This window comes from Hemicordylus capensis, chromosome 3 (genome assembly GCF_027244095.1).
Source record: "Hemicordylus capensis ecotype Gifberg chromosome 3, rHemCap1.1.pri, whole genome shotgun sequence".
Lineage (NCBI taxonomy): Eukaryota > Metazoa > Chordata > Lepidosauria > Squamata > Cordylidae > Hemicordylus > Hemicordylus capensis.
The window spans coordinates 185,885,993-185,906,290 of NC_069659.1; the positions used below are offsets into that span (position 1 = coordinate 185,885,993).

Genomic DNA, 20,298 nt, shown 5'->3' on the forward strand with positions numbered 1-20,298 from the left:
GCCCTAAAGGCATTTCAGCCCCTGTTGCAAGGGAAGGTTGTGCAGGTTCAGCTGGACAACACCACAGCGATGTCGTACCTGAACAAACAAGGGGGTACGGTCTCTCGGTCGCTTTGCGTGCTGAGACAGGACATTTGGGAGTGGTGCATAGCTTGAGACGTGGTGTTGATGGCAATACACATCAAGGGGGTCGACAATGTACAGGCGGATGGTCTCAGCAGGTCACTGCTGTGCAGTCACAACCACGAGTGGGAAATAAGTATGGACTATCTAAGGCCCCTCTTCAACAAGTGGGGATGGCCAACTGTGGATCTGTTTGCGACAGCTGCAAACTCAAAGTGTCCAACGTATTGCTCACGTGCGGGTGTAGGCACGGGATCGCAAGGGGACGCTTTTCAATACAGACCAGGAGTCTTTTCTACCTTTCCCCCCCGCAGCCGCTGATATCGAAGGTTGTTGTACAGATGCTCAGGGACGCCACAAAGGGCATCTTGATAACGCCATGGTGGCCCAGACAACACTGGTTTTCAGCGGTGCTACGTATGTCGAAAGGGGTCTACCACAAGTTTCCCAACGTGCCAGACTTGTTGACTCAGAGCGACGGGGCGTTGCGACATCCTCAGGTGGAAGTACTAAGACTGACAGCGTGGCGCATAAGCTACTAAGTAGAATACTGCTAAATAATAGAAAAAAGTCAACGCGCCAGAATTACGATAGTAAGTGGAGGCGTTTTAAACAATATGCCAAAGAACAAGGTTTCTTCCCAAGGAGAGCAAGTGTGACTCAGGTGTTGTTGTACATGACAACTCTCAAGATGACAGGCTTAGCGAACACTTCGCTGAAGGTTCACTTGTCAGCAATATCGGCAGAGCATAGGGGTTGGGACGAGACTACGGTGTTTTCCCATCCCGAATGCAAAAAGTTCCTCAAAGGCTTGAACAACTTGTTTCCGCCAATACAGCGCCCACAGCAGCAATGGGATTTAACATTGGTGCTGCAGGCAATGACTCAAGAGCCGTTTGAGCCCATGTCGACGGCTTCCTTACGTTTACGGACTCTAAAGACCGCTTTCTTGATCGCAGTTACCACGGCTCGAAGGGTGAGTGAGTTGGCTGCCCTCCGGATGGATCGGCCATTCATGCAATTTTATCCACATAAGGTCACGTTACGCTTGGATCCGAGATTCCGCCCCAAGGTGACGACGGATTTCTACATCAATGCAGACGTGATTCTTCCAACATTTTTCCAGAAACCAGAGTGCAGTATAGAACGAGATATGCATACTCTGGATGTGCGTAGAGCACTTTTGTACTACATGGAAGCAACAAGCTGTATGCGACGAACTAAGAAGCTATTTGTCCTCTATAAGGGACGCTCTAAAGGAAAACCAGTCTCTAGGCAAAGATTGGCTCAGTGGATTGTACAAGCGGTAAGGTTGGCTTATACTGTTCAGGGGAAGCTTCCGCCAGGGTCCATTACTGCGCATTCAACTAGGGCCTACGCGTCCTCGGCAGTGGATCTGGCAGGAGTGCCGATGCATGACATCTGCAGAACAGCAACTTGGACATCCAGCCAACCTTTCATACGGCATTATGCCCTGGACATTCGTCAATCGAAGGAAGGAGAGTTTGGGCGGAGTGTGTTGAAAAGGGTCCTGCCATGACTGCTGCCCACCACCAGGGTTACAGCTGGCTAATCACCCAATGTTATGAATGCAACGGATCACTATCCAGATAAACAGGTTGCTCACCTGTAACTGATGATCTGGAAGGGATCCGTTGTATTCATAAGACCCGCCCGGACCTCCCCACGGTGAATGAGCAGGACAAGATCATGTAAAGACTTCAAGGAGTCAACTATCGGTCCACTTATACTTATGGATCTCGATCCAGATCCTGCTCTTTCACTACCCAAAATGAAGATGCCCAGAGCAGCTAAAGGTAAAGTTGTGCCCTCGAGTCGATTTCGACTCCTGGCGACCACAGAGCCATGTGGTTTTCTTTCATAGAAAGCAATCAGTTAAAACAATATAAAATTAAAGTATCAATAACAAAGAAAGAAAAAAGCAACAAATTAAATAATTTTAAAACATCAGAGTAACACCAAGATTAAAATGCCTGCCTAAGCAAGTAAGTGTTCAGGCATTGGCAGAATGCAGGGAGGGAGTGAATCTCATCTCTTGTGACAGGGAGTTCCACATAGTAGGTATCACCACAGGAAAAGGTCCTCTCATGTGTCACCACCAATCAGACTTCTGAAGGCAGACACAAATGGGTATCACTAGATGATTTAGAAAACAAGCAAATTTATAAGAGATTCAGAATTCCTATTCTGCAGAGAGTATACACATACAAATTCCATTAGAACTACTGGTGAAATCTGCATGTACAAAAGCAAAGGCAAGATAGATGTCCCTAAGAAATAAATGCTATTGAATATGTGGAATTTGGTTGAAAAAATAGGAAAGCATTAAAGGACCTTTGATAGAAGTAGCCATTGCATGGTCTGCTACATTTTGGACTACTATAAGTTTCCAAGTTTCCTTTATTGAACTTTATTCATTGCCATTCAGTGTTATGGCTTGGATTTCATTGTCTGCAGTCATGGGCAGTGCCAGGCGGGGGGGGGGGGCTACCTGAAGGCTTACTTGGGCTGCCCCTGCCAAAGAAGTAGCTCACTCACCTGTCACCCCCACAATTACTGGATCTTTGTAGTAACTTAAAGGAAAACCACCTTGGTGTATGCAATCCTACTTCAATGCCAGCCTGCCAAGCACCACTTCTATAAATCCTGTGATGCCAGCAATACCCTGGAAAGGATACTGCCTTTCTCCACACTGCTAGGCTCTCTCGTTCTTATTGTGGCAAGACTCTATTGGAAATGGTGACAGACGCACATGTGCCTTGACATCATTATCAAGGCACACATGTGTCTGTTGCCATTTTCAGTAGGGGTCTCACCGTGGCCAGAGCAGGAGAATTGGCTTTCTCACTTGCATGAGAGCACCAATTTCCCCACTCTGGCCATGGCGAACATCGTGGCTACAGGGGAGAGAAGGCAGTAAGGGCAGGAAAAGGCACAAGCAGCCAGCAGACCATCACAGTATGGGGTGAGACTGAGCGGCTGCTTAAAACCGCTGGAATTTTGTGTGTGGGCGTGCAGTCCCGCACCTTAAGAGGGAACACAGCTCCCTAGTAGCCACACACCTCACCTAGTTTGGTAGGGGCACTTGGAGCAGGGCCTCCAAAGAAGATCTTCTAGTCAATATACTATCTAGAAACAGTCAGTACCAGAAGCTACACTGGATACTAATAAAGGGAGAGCAAACAAGCTAGAGTTATTTTACTCGTACACATACAAGATGCATACAGAGCAATCTATCTGCTAGTCTTGGCAAGAGACATAGGTTCTCTTAGCCAACAAGACTCACCCAAGAAAAACCACTGTCCAAACAGAATCCATTTATATGGAAGGCTGTCACTCAGCCACAGATTCTAAAGGTCAAACTGGCACTAGCTTGTTTATTTTTCAGAAGTTAACATTTAACACAAATATTTTCACCAAGCCAACCACTGTGCATGAATTTGTTCTCAACTAGTTCTCATTTTCTCCAAAGGCAGAGATGCAAGCAAGGCATGATATTTGCAACATGTGAAAGCAGATAATAATTTATTTAAACAAGCACTAAACAACATCTAAGTCTAATAAACAAACAGAGCAGAAATGCACCTAGGTAATTTTGGGGCCTGGGCCTAAAAGTTTTTGGAGGCCCCACTCTGCAAGTTAAGCACCATTTTATAACACATAGGTTCTTGTGGGCACAAACCACACCACCCAGGACAGACTAAAGAGGATTTGGGGGCCCCCATGGGGTGTGGGTGCCCTGGACTTCAGCCCCGAAGTCCAGCGGTAAGGGCACTTCTAAAACAGAGATATAAGAAAATTTATCATCTGGCAAGAATATCCAAGCTTAGGTCATATTTAACAGTAAGTAATTTATGAATTTAACAGGTTAGCAGTCAAGTTCATGCTCTATCATTATCGCCTCATATGAGGGCAAACATGCATCTCAAACCCGCTGGGATGAAAGCAGCTATGTTTCCCCCTGCACAAGCTGCCACCGATTGTATTCTTAAGGCATGCATTTCAACTCGCAGCACAAGCAGGCTATATATATCTCTTTCTGCAGATGTCCTGTCACTACTCATCTGTAGGAATCTCCCCTCAGAACTATGACTCACCTCTGATGTGTAGGCCTCTGGACATTTTGCAATTTTAAAAAGGCATCCCTATTGAGAAGCCCTACTTTTCAGACTCACTATCTGCAGTCATGTCTCACTAAACAAATTAGGCAGAAAACTGTGCACACATAAAGCTCCAAATACATTTTCCAAGTAAGACTGGATTTACACATTAAATGTATATACAGAAATTAAAGCTTATTTGCCTATCAAAGCTGATATCACAAAGTGCACAATGGTTCTTCTTACAATACAGACATAAAAATAATTGTTAATACATTCTCTCTTTGACCCAACACAAAACAGTTTTTGTCCTCTTTTCCATCAAGATGTTTTAAATAATAATGTGAAAGCATTAACAGTGTTTACCCGGTGTCACATTGAACATGTAGCTATCCTGATGGTTCATCTACTTTGGACAACCTATGGCACTGTATGATTTCACAGGATTTTCAAGTTAAAATTATGCTTAATTATTGAATAAATATCCTTTCAAAATGACTAGCGATAGTATTGCTTCCTGAAATCCTTTTACTCTAGCAGAGCTTGTTAGCAACATAGCAATGGTATGGTTATCCTAATCACACAACAGGCATGACAAAGAACAAGCAAAAGCATGTACAGGAGGCCTCCATTATCAACAGGGGTTCTGTTCTCCCCTTGAGGTAATGGAAATTTGGGGGTTAGGTTCCTGGAGGTAAAAAAAAGGCTAAGAAAGGCAGAAATAAAGTGCAATACTGTGCTCTCTAGGTCTCCAGCAATGCCCCCCCCCCCCATTCTGCCAATTTCCTGCAAAAAAAACCACAGGGAAAATTGTAGAAAGGGCAACAAAACTGCTCTGAACAGCAAAATGGTGGCTGGAAATGACCTTGGAGATCATTTCTGTCCACTCGGGAACAACGGATAGGCAAACCTTTACTATTTTTTAAACTGTGTATAACGCGGTCGGGTCTACATTGCCTGACCGCAGATACGCAAAACCGTGGGCACCGGGACCATGGATAAAAAGGGCCACCTGTGTTTCTTATTCAATGGAAACGCAAATAAAATTTGAATAGCAGGACTCACTGTGGGATCATGTGTCTCACGAAGTTTGTAAGTTAGTTTCAATAGCTGTTCCACTGCAGCACTGGGTACATTTGGAACCTGAAAGTGGGGGGAATACAATAAATAAAATGCACTAATATATACACATGTGATATACATGTACACAGAAGGAGAAACAGGGTAGGGAAACCAAAGTGGGACTCAAACACTTCTAGAGTAGCCATGTACACATAGCTCCTGCTACATCACAGATGAATTCTGGGAAGAGAAGGGAAAATGAGGAATAGCAAACAGCAATTTGAATAGCTACCAATGCCAACAGAAAGCAAATGTTTTGCAAGCACTTACCATGCCTTTAATAACTTTGATTTCTTCACTCTTGCTTAGAGGCTTCATATGATGGAAAAGGAACAGGGTTAAGAGCTCTGGGCCCAGCCACTGTTGAGTGGTACTTCCTATGACAGGAGGCTCTGCTAAGGCAATTATTCTGAAGGAAGGGTGGATGGGAAAGATGGACCTGTGGGAAAATAGTTTGTTTTAGATGTCTCATTTTGCCCATGTCTGAAGGGTAGCTGGATGCAATTTAAAAGCTTGCTTTGTTTTTGCATTTCTACCAATAGCATTGTCCAAAAACAGATGCCCCAAAGGCAACATTAATTTATTATTTGCACTGTAGTGGAATTAAGTTGCACAGCACTGGTTTAGGTTGGCAGTTACCAAAAATCTGCCATTTCACCTGTTGGAAACAGTAACTCAGATCAAAACTCCAAGAGTGCAATCACCTGTTTTGAGCTGAAAGTCAGAGGCCTCAAAGCTAATCCCTGACTGATAAACACAATGTCTGACATAATCATGCAGAATGGAAACCAATGAGCACGCAATTGTTGACATGTAGAAACCAAGTTCAGCACAGAACAAAACATTTTCAAGACAGGGTAGGCAGCTGCAATCAAATTTTCACTTTTATTCTCCACTGTTTTCATTAGTAAACAGGACAAGATGTTCATTTCTGAAGCTCATCTCAGCCCCTTGTTATGATTATTTCTGTCAGGAATTGCATAAGTACAAGCAGGCATTTCACTCACATTATGAATTCCAATTCCACTAATGCAGGGCAAGTGCTAAAGAATAAAGAAACTTGCAAAATGTGTGTGAGCTACTAGGGTAGCATGCCAATGGCATGAAATTTCACAGGAACATAGGAAGCTGCCATATACTGAGTAAGACCATTGGTCCATCTAGCTCATTATAGTCTGCACTGATTGGCAGCAGCTCTCCAAGGTTTCAGGAAAAAGTCTCTCTCAGCCCTACCTGGAAGTGCAAGACACCTCGAGACCTTCAGCATGCAAAACAGATCACATGATCACAACGGCCACATCCCCATCCCAAGCTATAAATAGGCTTCTGGACAGTCCTCATGCAGAGCTATTACCGGTTGGTTACAAATTAAAGCAAGTGCACGGCACCTGAATTTTGTGGAAGGTGACAATCATTCACACTTACTTTGTGGGATGAAGACTCAGAGTACATGGCAACAAATGCAGGTATTACAAGTATGTCCTAGCAACTGCCCCCCCCAAGGTAATAAACTCATTTTTGTAGCATACATACATACCTAACATTTTTAACATGTACAGATAAAAAACATATTAATTATATTATGCTGACAAACAAAAGGCAGTTCACTTCCTGAACCAGGTAACTTAGAATTAAAAACAGGGTAATTTTTGCCCGAGGAGGGGGGACCCTATTCTTTACTGCACTGGAAAAAACTTCTCCACATGGCAATAAACCTAATCTAATTTCACACACACACACACACACACACACACACACACACACACTGCTCCTATCATTTTCTTCTACCACTGCTGTTTCTTTATATATTCATTACACAGGAAACTGTGTCATACTTTCAAATTGTGTTTCTCTGCTGTGCAGAATATCTTGAAATACATTCACAGACATCAAATGAGGTAAACATGGGTAATATTAAAACTGCTGCCAAATTCCAGTGTATTCTGGAATTACAATTGAATGATGGCAATTCCAATATAGCCCTTCCAGGACTATATACCAGAATCCATCACCTGTTGTGTCTGATGCTAGAATCTTCCCTCAGAATCCTTCATCCTCTCAAGTCTTGCTAGATCTTTGCAGAGACTTTTCAATACTTGAATCAGCGAATCAAATCAAACCTGAATCCAAAAGCCAGTCCAGAGAGATTTTTCCCCCCAATGAAACACAACAAACCCAAATCTAAACATGTTGGCACTGATTTTCTTGGTACTACAGTTCTTCTTTGCTTCCATTTCAATATTCATCTAAGCAAGATATTTTCTGTGTTCTTTAAAGTATTTTGTTGGGGAAAAACTTTCACATTTTAAAGCAAACTTAAACATTTTTTCCTCAAGTGAAATCAAGAGATTCAAATCCCATTTAGTCATGAGGTGACCTTTAGCCAGTCACTATCTGTCAGCCTAACCTACCTCACAGGGTTGTTGTGAGGAGAAATGTTTCCTGCTATTTCCCAACAGAGGTTGTTTTGAGGAGAAATGGGGCTGTTCCATCGAAGCCAAACTGAGCTCCTTGGAAGAAGGGTGGGACAGAAAAGGTGAATAATAAATACTCTGCAGGAAATCTATCTAAACTGGCTTAAGTCCAGTACAAAGTATCTGAAACTGCTACCAAAACCACTGTAATGTCTGAAGTGAAATGGAGAATTAAAATACACGAATGAAGCTGAACTGGACCCAGATTTTTAATGGTTTGAATCTCTGGTGACAAACGGTAGCCATTAGCATTTTATCACCATGTAAGATAAAGCCAATAAAGAAAAAGAAAAAACATAAGAGGAGGGGAGGAAGCAAAAGGGTGTGTGTTAATGAGTTATTTCACAGTGAGGAGGCATGCTAGATATTAGTGGGAAGAACATTCCAAACAGATCAAGCAGCTGAAGGCAAAGTATGGAAATGGAAAACGGCCAACAAGCGACAATGCAAGACGGAGGGTAGAAGGGGAGGAATTAGATGAAACAGGAGAGATGAGTGGACAGTCTCCTAAAGAGGTTTTGTGCGTGTATGTGGTACTGAAAAATGGACACAGGGGGCTGCCAATTTCAGTGCAGGATTGGGGGTGGGGAGTGTTAGCAAATGTGTGGAAGTGTGGGAGTGCCCACCCTCTATATCTATGCTTTGCTCAAAGTGGGGGAAATTAGCTTCAAATAGGTGCAGACAAGCCAACAGCTATACTAGCCTTTAAGTACTCTGGGAAAGTTGGCCATGGTGTGGACACTTTGGAAAGGACAAAAGAGAGTAGACATGTGCCTGGAAAACAAAGCATTGCTTTATTGAGGGGTAACCAGAGTAGAGAACGTGAGAACAGAGTGGTTAAAGCTCATAGTGCAGCAAAGGGAAAGGAGGCTTGTGGGTGAAAGAAAAAGAGGAAAGCCATTCTTCAGAACTACCTGCTCTAGCTGGGATCCTTCTCTCTGGTTGGCTCAAGCACAAGGCGAGCAATGAGGTGCATGTGGGCAGTGTGGGCTGCAGAGTCTGATGGTAGGGTGCAAATGCCAGAATGCAGGCAAGAGCATGCCATGTGAGAGATCAAGCCCATCTTTGAGGAGGACTAAAACATACACTGACTCCTGATTGAAGAGTTTCGGTGGAAGAGACAGATATGGTGTTTCTTTAGGAAGCTTCTAGAGTTTTGGAATTCTTGGTCCAAATAAGACATTAATTTCAGGTATTGATTAAGTTATTTTTGGGTTGTTTTCTCCTGTATGCTCCTAAAACAAAGAAATGTTTCTCAAAAGAGATCTCTGAGAGCAATCACCTGTCTAGAGATGGGGATGGGGGTTACATCGGGCTTTCTGGCATTACTCACTCAATTTCAACAACAGTGGGGAGGAAGTTTGACCTAAGACTAGAAACATATTTTTATTATTTATTTTATTTATCATATTTTTATATCACCTGATATGTGCATTTCTAGGTGGTGTACATGACATAGTTCACGTATGGTGCACTGGACCCATCCATACATTGAATTGCAGAACTGACACCTAAGTTGATGACAATGTGGGCAACTGTATCCTCAAGATACTTATTCATTATTGTACGAAACTGAAGCAACTGCCACTGCCATTCCTGTCACCTGTTCTAGATCCCTTCTTATGCTTCCACAACTCTTTCACTCCAATAACTCCTCCCAGGTTACTGAGTAGCAGCAGCATGCTTCTAAAAGTTTTCAATTAAACATTTCCAAGTATTATTAAGGGGGAAAGACTTAGCAAACAAAATCTTTAAAATGCCCAGGATTTTAAATAAATAATTGTGTACACCATTCTATAAACCATAGCACAACTTATTATTCGACACATTACCTTTGCTGTAGTATCTCATCTGAGAGCTGTAGCTCTTCTTGTAATGTTCTGTATCTATCTTCCCTGAGAAATCTGGTGCCATCATAAAGAGTGATGTCTCTATCATGAATTAGTCTGAGTTTTAAAAAAAAAAAGTATCAAAAAGGTTTTTTTAACAGGTGGGCCTCATTATCCACAGACACAATACCGACAGTTTCATGTACCCGCAATTGGGTCTTAGAGAACCAGTTTCATTATCCACGGGTAGAAAATAGGCAAAATTTGCCTATCCATGGTTTTGAGTGGCCGGAAATGACCCCAAAATGACTTTCGATGTCATTTCTGACTGCCATTTTCCAGCAGAGAATCATTTCGTGGATTTTATATATATTTTGTTTGGCTGTTTTCGAAGTTTGGGGGGAGCACTGCTGGAGACCTGGAGAATAAAGTTACTGTCCTTTTCTTCTCATATTTCTGCCCCCCTTACTCCCCCTCCCCCTTTTGGAACCTAACCCTCCAATTCCCACTGACTCAAAGCTTCATTATTTGTGGTTTCTGTATTTGCCTCTATAGACAAGAAAGGAACTCCCACAAATAATGAGAGCCACCTGTACTGTGTTTCCCCGAAAATAAGACAGTGTCTTATATTAATTTTAGCCCCCAAAAATGCACTAGGGCAATTAGCAGTACATCAGAAATTACTGCTAGGTCTTACTTTCGGGGTAGGTCTTACTTTCGGGGAAACAGGGTATATTGTATTATCTTTTCTCTATCTATTATATGTAGTTAGATAAATGGTTTGCTGTCTGTCCTTCACTGGTGGTCTTCTGGAATGGAATGAAAAAAATGCTCAACACATTTAAATCTACACACAAAGCAAACAAAGAGGACAATATGAGAATGAGTTTCACATCTTGTTCCAATTTGAACAAATTTTCTGAAGCCGACAATGACAGTTCAGAATCAGAATTATTACCTGAAAGATCAAGGCTAAACAAGGAATACTTTAGGTTTGCTTTTAAAGGCGACATTAAGTATATGTCACTACCGTGTTTCCCCGAAAATAAGACATACCCATAAAATAAGCCGTAGCAGGATTTCTAAGCAGTTGTGCAATATAAGCCATACCCCGAAAGTAAGACATAGTGGTGATCTCTCCTGGCTCAGTAGCAGGCTGCTTGCTGAAGCTTTTCCCCTATCCCCCTGGTGTTTGTGTGGGGTGAGAGAGACCCACAGACAGGGGCGTAACGATACCGGTAGGGGTGGCAGGCTGCAAGCTGAGGCATACGGTAGAGGGAAGTACGGTAAAAATCTCCTCAGAAAATCTCCTCCTCAAAAATCTCCTCTCCTCCTGGCGGTGGCGGGCGGCAGCGAGAGTAAGTGCGGCGGTGGCGGGAGGCGGTGAAAGTACGCCGGGAAGCGACGCCGGGCCAGACAGCAGGCCTCGGCGTCGCTCTGCGCACTCCTGCCCGCCACCACCCGCGGGAGGTGGAGAGAGTACCGGTACGGTAAGCACGGCGGTGGCGGGCGGGAGTGCACAGAGCGACGCCGAGGCCTGCCGTCTGGCCCGGTGTTGCTTCCCGGCGTACTCTCACCGCCTCCCGCCACCGCCGCGCTTACTCTTGCCGCCGCCCGCCGCCGCCAGGAGGAGAGGAGATTTTTGAGGAGGAGATTTTCTGAGGAGATTTTTTACCGTACTTCCCTCTACCATATGCCTCAGCTTGCAGCCTGCCACCCCTACCGGTATCGTTACGCCCCTGTCTATGGGTCTCTCTCACCCCACACACACACCAGTAAAGCTGCTGCTCCCCAACACTGACCAGCAACAGTCTGTGGGTCTCTCTCACCCCACACAAACACCAGTCTCACTGCTATTGCTCGACATGAAAGATTGGGGCCAATGGTTCTAAAGGAAATGGAGTTGAAAGAAATTCAGGATGGACTTCCGGGTTTGGAGAGTTATGACGATGTTCCAGAAGAAGATGACTTAACTATAATTGAATAAATGTAGATTGTTGTACCACACTTAATAAAAAATAAGACATCCCCTGAAAATAAGCCACAGTGTGTCTCCTTGAGGAAAAATAAATATAAGACAGTGTCTTATTTTCGGGGAAACACAGTATGAAGTATGTCTTGGCTAAGCAACATTTGCATCTATCCATATTTCAAGAGTTTATTTTCCAGAAGGTACTCACACAGACACCTCGAATCTTCTTCAAACTCCCAAGCTCAAAGAACAATATGAAAATCCAGAACAACCATTCAGGGGGAGCACATACTCCATGCATACTAACACAGCTTTCTATTCTTACCCCAAATTTTAAGATTAAAAAGGAGATGGGGATTGACCTGAAGATTTACAGTTTAACTGCCTCCTCAGGGTTTCCAGATGCTTGTCTGAAGCCACCAGTTAGCTTGAACCTGCCCTTAGTGAGTGCAAGCCTCAGTGCAGCCATTATTACAGTTCCTTAGGCTTACTGCTCATTACTGTTGTTGTACTGACCTTTGGAGGACAGCTAGAGTGCCTGGGTTGACACGGTGAATACCATCAAGAATAACAAGCTTCCCTTCAAGGGCAGCTGTTATAAGCGGAGATGGTCTCCAGGAAGTGTCCCCATTAGGGAGTGTGTACCTTTGCTGCAGCAGATCTCGGGCTGTCATATCCTATGAGTAACGAACAACAACAGTTTTAAATTGCTATTAAAATGAGCATCAATGATAGGACTGTTTTATTTTGCTTGAAGCCCTGTATTTTGCTTTAACCAAAACATGTGGTCAAGAGCAGGGTAAGAAAATCTTACCCAATTTTCAGAAATGCCTGTTCCCTATATGCAGTGCAATACATGACATATATAAGTGTGAACAGGTTTTGTCTATGGAAAGAGCAAACAATAGCACTAGCATATTTCTCATTAAATGGAAGGATAAGTGGAGGATTTAAAGCAAAGCAATGTTTTGGTCTGTGCAGATCAAAGATTAACCCCATCCCATAACCCCTGCTAACTTGGCAAAGAGGCATCTTTTAACATGGTGAGTCTCCTTATTTAGCAGGGGGAGAGTAACTGGCCCTCTTCACACACACACCCCCCAGCACAGTACCTCCAGTGACTGTTGCTGGTGTCTATCTGATGTTTCTTTTTAGATTGCGAGCCCTTTGGGGACAGGGAGCCATCTTATTTATTTATTATTTCTCTGTGTAAACCGCCCTGAGCCATTTTTGGAAGGGTGGTATAGAAATCAAATAAATAAAATCAAATAAATAAATAGCCTCCATTTCCCAGTCCCACAGCTTATTGCCTTAAGGTATTTACTTCACTTCCACTGCTGCATAGGCAAGCATCTTCTGCCACATGCATCAGCCCATCCTTTCAATAGACAGTACTAAGAAACAGAGTAGTAGAAAATAAAAAACTTTTTTCTAAGGCAGCTTAGCAGTTTCATACAATATAGTATGTGCTTCTGGTAGAACTAGGCAGAATGCAGAAGAAACAAGTTGTTCTGGTAAAAACTAATCAGCCTACTTTCCCTTCACTGTCTCTACATCTGGACTAAATTTGGTGCAAATTGAGGTCCACAAGTTAGATCTCTTGTGCCTCAAATGTTTGTGTGTCCGCCATCTTGGATCGGGGTGGATGTCATCATTACAAACTGCACCACTGAGGTGTCCCTGTGTATCACTTACTACAGCTGTTCCAAATTTGGTTCAAATCGGTTAGACAGTCCTCAAGTTAGTGCTTGCGCCTGAAAAGGTTTATGCATCCGCCATCTTGGATCAGAGTGGGTGACATCACCACAAACTACACCATTGGGGCATCCCTATGTGTCCATTCAGCTGTAGCAAATGTGGTTCAAATCAATCAGACTGTCCACAAGTTACTGCATTTGTGCCTCAAAAGTTTACGTGTCCACCATCTTGAATTGGTGTGGATAACAACATCACAAATTACACCACTGAGGTGTCCCTGTGTATCACTCACTACAACTGTACCTAATTTGGTTCAAATCAGTTAGACAGTCCACAAGTTAGCCCACGTGAGTCTCAAACGTTCACGCATCCGCCATTTTGGTTTGGGGTAGATGACATCATCACAATCATCCATTGAGGTGTCCCTATGTGTCCCTACAGCTGAAGCAAATTTGGTTCAAATAGCTTAGGCAGTCCACAAATTAGCCCGCTTGTGCCTCAGATGTTCATGCGGCTGCTGTCTTGAACTGGAGTGGATGACCTCATCACACACCATGCCACTAAGGCATCCATATGTGTCTCTACAGCTGTAGCAAATTTGGTTCAAATCGGTTAAGCAGTTCACAAGTTAGCCCACTTGCGCCTCAAAAGTTTACGCATCCGCCATCTTGGATCGGGGTGGATGACATCATCACAAACTATGCCATTGAGGTGTCCCTATGTGTCCCTACAACTGTACCCGATTTGGTTCATATTGGTCCAGGCGTAGTGAAGTTGATGGTGGGGAGACACATGGACACACACACCGAATGCCGGGTGATCTCGTAAGCCTACTGGAAAGTAGGCTAAGAATGTATGCAAAAAGCTACATGGAGAACTAGGTTTCACAAACAGAGGAGGCAGTATACATCTGAACTGTCCTACTTCAGATTAGATGGGGTTCACATATATTAGAATTTACAATTACATTCCTTTAAGATAATTAGTTTTAATCACCGGCAGGTTACTACTCTCAACTGCTTTTATAATCCAACTCTTGACCAGGAACAGTCCCTATTTTCTGGAACCTGTTCCTGGTAAATCACTGGTCATTTTTCCCTCTAGGAGATGCCTTGTTTAATCTTTTCTCTAAATGAGTTGCGACAGATATCATTCTTCAGGACTCAGTTTCCTTCCCCAAATATTTAGAAATTAAATCTCCAAGAGGTTGGGTGGATGCATTTTGTTTCTAGTGTAAATGGGTGCACAAAAAATAATAAGGTGTGATGCAGTGCACAGCATATAGTGAGTGAAAACCAGTTTTAACATTCACAAACAATTCTTTATTTTAAGCTGTTGTCCTTCTTGCTCTACACTGCACAAACAACACATACTTCTCCATAAAATAATTTCATTCTTACTGAAAGTTCTGTGATCCCCAGAAGCTCTATTTAAATACAGTGCAAAACCCTTCATGTGCTCTGTCTTCCACTTCCTGATTTTCACTAACCATAGTTGTAATATCAAGATCGGCAAACTATGATTGGCAACTTGCTGCCACTGAACGATTTGAAAAAAATACAGTCTGGAGTGGATATAAAAGCTACCGTTTGGAGGCAAGAAGCTAACCACAGTCTGACAATCTCGATCTCAAGACAAACTACAGTTAGTAAAAACCAGGAGAAGCAGGAAGGAATGCACCTGCTCCCGATCACCAAGCCATCATTTGGTGTTACATCCTAATTGAGGCAGCAGCAGCATGTTCATCTCAAGACCTCTTAACCACTGCAAAGAGGGATTAAGCCGGAGTCTTGGAAGTACGCCAGTATTGCAGTAATTCCAAAACTGTATCAAGATTTAACGCAAGTCAAGAATTATAGGCCAATCTCACTCTTAAACGACTATAAACTTTTTGCTGCCATTTTGGCAAGGAGAATGAAGGCTATACGAAGACTTTTTATACATGAAGATCAAGCAGGCTTTTTGCCAAAATGGCAATTAAAAGATAATGTGAGAACAGTTTTGAACGTATCGTAGTATTATGAAAAACACAATGATAAACAGATAGCCATGATTTTTCTGGATGCAGAGAAAGCTTTTGACAATGTCTCCTGGCAGTTCATGTGGAGATTATTCAATGCAATGGGAGTTGGTAATAATTTTATTAGGGCTATTAAGACAATTTATTCGGAGCAATATGCTAAAATTATTGTAAATGGGGAATTATCAGACAATTGTAAAATATAGAAAGGAACTAGACAAGGATATCTACTTTCCCCATTACTTTTTATATTAATACTGGAAGTGCTCTGTAGAAATATTAGAGAAGATGATCAATTACAAGGCCCAAAAATTGGGAAACAAGAGTACAAACCAAGAGGCTTTGCGGATGATGTAGTGTTTTTTTTAGAAAATCCATTGGAGAAGATCGGAAGACTCTTGGGAAAATACAACAATTTGGCCAACTAGCTGGGTTTTATATAAATAAGATTAAAACAAAGGTGTTGACAAAAAATATGGATCAGAGATCTAAGGATAGATTCTTTGAAATAAGTGAACTGAAAGTGGAGAAAAAAATTAAATATTTGGGCGTCTGGTTGTCAAACAATAACTCCTTGTTGTTTTCAAATAACTATACTAAAATATGGAATACAGCAAAAATTGACTTGCAAAGATGGTCTAGAATGAACTTGTCTTTAATGGGAAGAATCTCAGTTGTGAAAATGAATGTTTTACCTAAAATGCTGTTTCTTTTTCAGACTATTCCTATAATTAATACTTTAACTTGTTTTAAGCAATGGCAAAAGGACATAACTAAATTTGTTTGGCAGGGCAAAAGACCAAGAATTAACTTTAAAAATTTAACAGATGCTAAAGACAGAGGTGGCCTTACCCTGCCAGACTTAAGGTTGTATTTTGATGCTGTTTGTTTGACGTGGTTAAAAGAATGGATAACACTAAGAAATCCTAGATTACTTGATTTGGAAGGATTTGATAGAAGGTTCGGATGGCATTCATATTTGTGGTATGACAAAAGTAAAATACATAAAGGTTTTTTGAATCACTATGTAAGAAGGAGTCTAATGAGAGTGTGGGTAAAATACAAAAAATGGCTAGAACCTAAAACTCCGTTATGGTTATCCCCGATTGAAGCTTTAGTACGTAAAGAGACAAATATGCAACCGCAATGGGGTACCTATAGGGATCTGTTGTTTTTTCAAGAAAAAGGCTGTAAGTTGAAAAATTTAATTGAAGTACAAAATTTCGTTAGTAATTGGTTTCAGTACCATCAGTTAAATGAAGTTTTAAAGAAGGATGTCAAATTTGGATTTGAGGATCAAATGTCAAGATTTGAGAAGGAGCTATGTGAAAATGATGAAAAATTAGTGTCTAAGATGTATAAGCTGTTGCTTTTGGAGGAGACAAGAGATGAAGTGGTTAAAACGTCTATGATAAAATGGGCTCAAGATGTGGGTTACAATATAGATATGGCAGCTTGGGAAAAATTATGGAAAACTGATTTAAAGTTCACTGCATGTTACACTTTAAAAGAAAATTATTATAAGATGATATATAGGTGGTATTTGACACCTAAAAAACTGGCGATAATGTATAAAAATGTTTCAAACAAATGTTGGAAATGTGGACATTGGAAAGGAACTTTTTTTCATATGCGGTGGTCTTGTAGGAAGGCAAAGGCTTTTTGGGACATGATATATAATGAGTTTTAAAAAAATTTTAAAATGACATTTCCTAAGAGCCCAGAATCCTTCCTGCTGGGAATAAGGCAAGGAGAGTTCTCCACAAGAAATTTAATATTCTTCGTGTATGCAACTACGGCGGCCAGAATAGTATACGCACAGAAATGGAAGGACAATGAACTGCCCTCAAAAGAAGATTGGCTGATAAAAATTTTGGAATACGCAGAGATGGCAAAACTTACAGTACTGATAAGAGATCAAAATTTGGAAGGTTTTACAGAAGATTGGAAACCATTTTTACTGTACTTAAAGAACTATTTTCCTAATATTGATTTTTCAACAGGGTTTGAAATTTAGCAATATTATCAGGTTGAGTAGACTAAAATCGAGTTTGGTAAGGTATAGGATATATGTTTTGAATTATTATAGCAAGGGTTAATTGTATAATTAGTGATTCGCGCTGATTAGTGAGCTGGAAGTCAATTTTGTTTAATGTTTGATGTAATGAGATGTTTAAGATATTGTTAAAATCAATAAAAATTTTAAAGCAAAAAAAAAAGACCTCTTAACCACAAGTAAACCTCACTTAGAGGGTTTCTTTCCTTCGTTTTAGAATCCCGGTGCTGTGATATCAATGAGTTTACCTGATACAGCATGACAGGTTCTGTGTTGTATCCTAATACAGATGCAAACTCCTTAGCAACAACCGTTTTGCCACAACCCTGAGGGTAAAGTAAAGAAAAATAAAACATTAGAAATTACCCATGCTAATTGAGCAAAGAGCACCTTTAAAAGTGGCAATTATCTTATATTTAGCAGGGGGAGAGAAAGTGTCCCTATCCATCTGCAGCACAGCATTCTTCCAGTGGTTGTTGCTGGTGTCTACCTTATGTTTCTTTTTAGATTGTGAGCCCTCTGTGGACAGGGGACCATCTTGTTTGTTTTCTGTGTGAACTGTTTGAGGACTTTTGTTGCAAAGTGTGTGTGTGTGTGTGTGTGTGTGTGTGTGTGTGTGTACACACATACACACAACCTTAAATCAGTCTTGTAAATAGCTAGTCAACTTGGGCAAATCTACATATACAATTCTCCTAAACATACCTGTTGCTAATCCCATGCATGGCAGCTCTTGTGAGAGTTCACAAGCGAGTTACTGATTAGTGGCAGGGGTGGGCAGAAAGAAAGTGCTGGTCAGGAGAACGGCCCAGCAGCTGGGGAGGAGAAGAGGTGCCCAGGCCGATCAGCCGCCAAGGGAGGAGAAGTGGTGGCCAGGCCACCAAGGGAATATAAGCAACCACCAAGGGAACACGAAATGGGACTGAAGTGGGGGGGCACGAAATGAAGATGGGGAAGACACAGAACTAGGGGTGCAGATGCTCTGCGCCAGGCCAGCTAGTAACAATTAAGTCAGGTAAACAGCTTGATAGAAGCTAGTCGGTGACATACAAGGGAAGGCAGGTTTTTATTTTAGAGGTAAATGTTTGTGTTTATCATCTGCAAGACTGCATTAAAAATAGCAGAGTACAGTTATGTTACAATACTTACTTTTCCTCCAATCAAACAGATATCTTTAACCATATGTGACTGCATCATTTCTGCCAAAAGCTGTTCGTGGCTGGAGGTCTTTATGAAACCCTCGGGCCCAGCATGCAGATCTACTGGTTTAGTCCCAACAGGAACCTAAGAAAGATTGTAAACATTAAGCCTTAAGTTTATGATGTAATGTTTGCTAGACTGACAACACAAATGTTCCTTGTTCAAGCATTTGCTTCTCTATCAGAAGAAAAAAATACAGTAGATTTTACAAAATAAAATAGACTTTGTTTTGTAAAAAACAAAGTCTGCTTTCTGAAAAATAAAATAAACAAACATCTATTACTTAGCCTGGAATTCACTCACTGCCTTCTTGTTAAATATCAATTCAACAGGTGCAATTCAAGATGCAGTTTTTGCCCTTTAAAGATCTAAATGGTTTGGGTTTAGTGCATCTAAAGGATGGTTTTGTTCTGCAGAAATCTCCTTGTGATCTCAGGTCACTTGAAGACAATTATCTGGGTCAATGTCTCAGGTTAAAGGGGAGTCTACCAATGCATTCCTTAGTTTTTATGCCAAAGTCTAGGCAATGGCGAGAGAAAGAAAAAACAAAATGAGGGCAGCAAGATGTTTGTCAAAATGTAACGAAGTTCACCTCCTATGGAAAACCTTTAAATTAAATTACCTGGAATGTCACATCTTTGCCAGCTATCTGGACTGTCACATCAGCCTGCAAGGTCTTGTTGTCCTCACTCTTTTTCACATGGACAACTCTCATAGGTACAGAAGGTCTTTCTGAATCCTGGAGCTCAAATCTCTAAACCAAAGAAATAGAGAGTGATATAGCATTGGTTTTAATGCACCTCTCTCCCTCTGTGAGCACACTGCCAGCCAAACACCACATGGAGACCTTAGTATGAGCTAGGCCCCTCTACTGATCCTACACTAGTGTTAAGGGATCACTAACCACAGCGTACAGACACTGAGGGCTGACCTGTGCAGGGTTCCTAGGGGACAAGGTGGGAGCCTGAGTAACCTGTTAGTCTCTGAGGTGGGGAGCTTATACAATTCACAACAGCTAATGACTAACATAAAGGTTAAGGAAGACCATAGCAATTACACTAGAGAGTTACAGGTCTTTCTTAACAGGGTGCTGCGTATACATGTTTCCCACAACACAGATGAATGCATGGCTGGCCTGCTAATGAAGCCAGGCGAGACAGACCTCATCTGGCCCCGACAACCTCCCAACTATCAGCCACAGCATGTGCCAGCCATTGCCACCGTCTCATACTGCTCCACCCTCCTGGGCACGTTGCATCCTCCCTACCTGTTCAAAAGGCAGAGGGAGAGGAAGGTGGAGGAGCAGGAACTGTCTTGAATTACATCTTGCACCACCCTCTCCCTTTTGAACAGGCAAGGCACAAAGCTCAGGACAAGATCTCTGGTGGTGGTGGCTGCTGCCACCAGATGAAGAGAAATCAGGGCAGAAATTGGCAATGGGGAAATAAGTGGGGTGGGGGGAGCAAAATCCCAGACCAGGATGGGTGGGCAGATTAGGCAGCTGTGAAGTGTGTGTTAGACAGGAATCATGGACAGCTGAGAGCCCCAGAAGACAAGGCAGATTTATTTCTCTCCAAGGCAACATCTTTTGGAAAAGGCCCAAAGTGTCTTCAAAGTTCTCTCTACCCTCTGCTGCTTTTAACAGAAGCTTTTGTCATCCCAAATTGTCAGAATGGCAAAGAA

The 20,298-nt window shown here is 42.1% G+C and overlaps 1 protein-coding gene across 5 annotated transcripts in view; it reads right to left on the reverse strand.

Moving 5' to 3' along the window:
• The window catches only part of VWA8 (von Willebrand factor A domain containing 8), a 221,619-nt gene that overhangs the window by 136,752 nt on the left and 64,569 nt on the right, over positions 1-20,298 (reverse strand). For all 5 annotated transcript variants that reach the window (XM_053308215.1, XM_053308212.1, XM_053308211.1 and 2 more), the window contains 7 exons: positions 19,238-19,369; positions 18,565-18,699; positions 17,664-17,741; positions 12,158-12,318; positions 9,673-9,786; positions 5,637-5,805; positions 5,310-5,387 (listed from right to left, as the gene is read on the reverse strand). In XM_053308215.1, the coding sequence (XP_053164190.1) occupies positions 5,310-5,387; positions 5,637-5,805; positions 9,673-9,786; positions 12,158-12,318; positions 17,664-17,741; positions 18,565-18,699; positions 19,238-19,369 (867 nt within the window). The remainder of the gene's footprint in view (positions 1-5,309; positions 5,388-5,636; positions 5,806-9,672; positions 9,787-12,157; positions 12,319-17,663; positions 17,742-18,564; positions 18,700-19,237; positions 19,370-20,298) is intronic.